General features: G+C 40.6%; 1 protein-coding gene across 1 annotated transcript in view; it reads left to right on the top strand.

Moving 5' to 3' along the window:
* BRD8 (bromodomain containing 8) overlaps positions 1 to 1619 on the top strand; it is a gene marked incomplete in the record, with an annotated part of 76911 nt that overhangs the window by 64217 nt on the left and 11075 nt on the right. Inside the window, 1 exon segment of the mRNA XM_027768838.1 lies at positions 1 to 70. Within this exon segment, the coding sequence (XP_027624639.1) occupies positions 1 to 70 (70 nt within the window).

The following is a 1619-nucleotide window of genomic DNA, read 5'->3' as shown; positions in this document are numbered from 1 at the left end:
GGTGCAGCAGTCCATTTTTGAAGCCTGTGTCAGAGAGGCAGGCCCCAGGGTACAAGGATGTGGTGAAAAGGTCAGTGGGAAGGGATCAAGAAGGTTGGTTACTTTTATGTCTTTTCATTCTTTATTTTTCATCTATTGGATTATTTCTTTATTTTATTTATATTACAGGCATACCTTGGAGATATTGCAGGCTTGGTTCCAGACCACTGCAATAAAGCAAGTCACACTATTTTCTTGGTTTCCCAGTACATTTAAAAGTTATGTTTATGCTATACTGTAGTCTATTAAGTGTGCAATAAATAACGTGTAAAGAATGTCTTTTAAAACATTGATTTAAAAATGCCTTATTGCTAAAAATTGGTAAAGATCATCTCAGTCTTCAGCAGGTCATAATCTTGTTGCTGGTGGAGGGGTGTGGATAACTGCTGACTGATCAGGGTGGTGATTACTTAACGTTGGGGGTGTGTGTGTGACAATTTCTTAAAATAAGATGGCAGTGAAGTTTGTCACATCAGTTGACTTATTCTCACCGAAGATTGTTCTGTGGCATGTAATACTGTTTGGTAGCATGTTACCCACAGTGGAACTTATTTCAAAATTGGAGTCAATCCTCTTAAACCCTGCTATAGCTTTATCAACTAAGTTTATGAAATATTTTAAATCCTTTGTTGTCATCTCAACAATGTTCACAGCATCTTGACCAGGAATAGATTCCATCTCAAGAAACAACCATCTTTGCTAACAAGAAGCAACTCCTCATCCATTAAAGGTGTTGTTTTGGAGAACCAGCAGTTAGCGTAATGGCTATGTCACTGGACTCCCATGTAGTCGACCGCGGTTCACGTCCCAGACCCGGTGGCTTAAAACTCACGCCAGACGCGTGTGCGTGCGTGCCCAAGATCCCGAGAGGAGAATGGAGGATAAGGGATTGCGGCGTGACCATCCCCCCTGGGGAGTGATTTCTTGCTTTCTGTCTCTTTGTCTCTCTGTCTGGGGAGCACCCGCACCCTATAGTGAAAAAAACCTCTCCAAAAAAAAAAAAAAGGTGTTGTTTTGTTTTGCCAGAAGGCAGGTGAACTCCTCAGAGAGAGGCAGGGAAGGGGTAATGAGAAAGTACCCCTAACCCCCCATGGGGAATGGTCACTCCCAATCCCTTCTTCTCCATCTCTCCTTTTGAGATTTTGGGCACGCCGACATACCCAGCCTGCATGTCTTTCAGACTACTGGGTCTGGGACTTGAACTGTGTAGTCAGCATGTGGTTGGGGTGCTGGACTCCCACATGGATGACCACAGTTCAAGTCCTGGACCTGATGGCTTGTTTTCTTTCTTTCTTTTTTTTTTCTATTTTTTAAAATTTATTAATTTATTTTTCTTTTTTAACATTAATATGCTATACATCATTACAGTATACAAAATGAATTTTTCATCCAAAATACACTGTCTGTTGGCTCAATCAAGCACATCAACATATGTGTTATCAACAAACAATTTTTCATTTCTTATGTCTTGTATATTTTATTTATTTATTTATTTTTTGCCATCCTTGATTCCCTATCCCTAACCCTCTGCCCTGTCCAACCCTCCTCCCATTGTCTCTGGTATTCATGATTGCTTTCTA

This window comes from Tupaia chinensis, unplaced genomic scaffold (genome assembly GCF_000334495.1).
Source record: "Tupaia chinensis unplaced genomic scaffold, TupChi_1.0 Scaffold147608_1, whole genome shotgun sequence".
NCBI lineage: Eukaryota > Metazoa > Chordata > Mammalia > Scandentia > Tupaiidae > Tupaia > Tupaia belangeri.
Note: the sequence above shows the minus strand (reverse complement) of the source record. Positions and strands in the feature narration are given on the sequence as shown.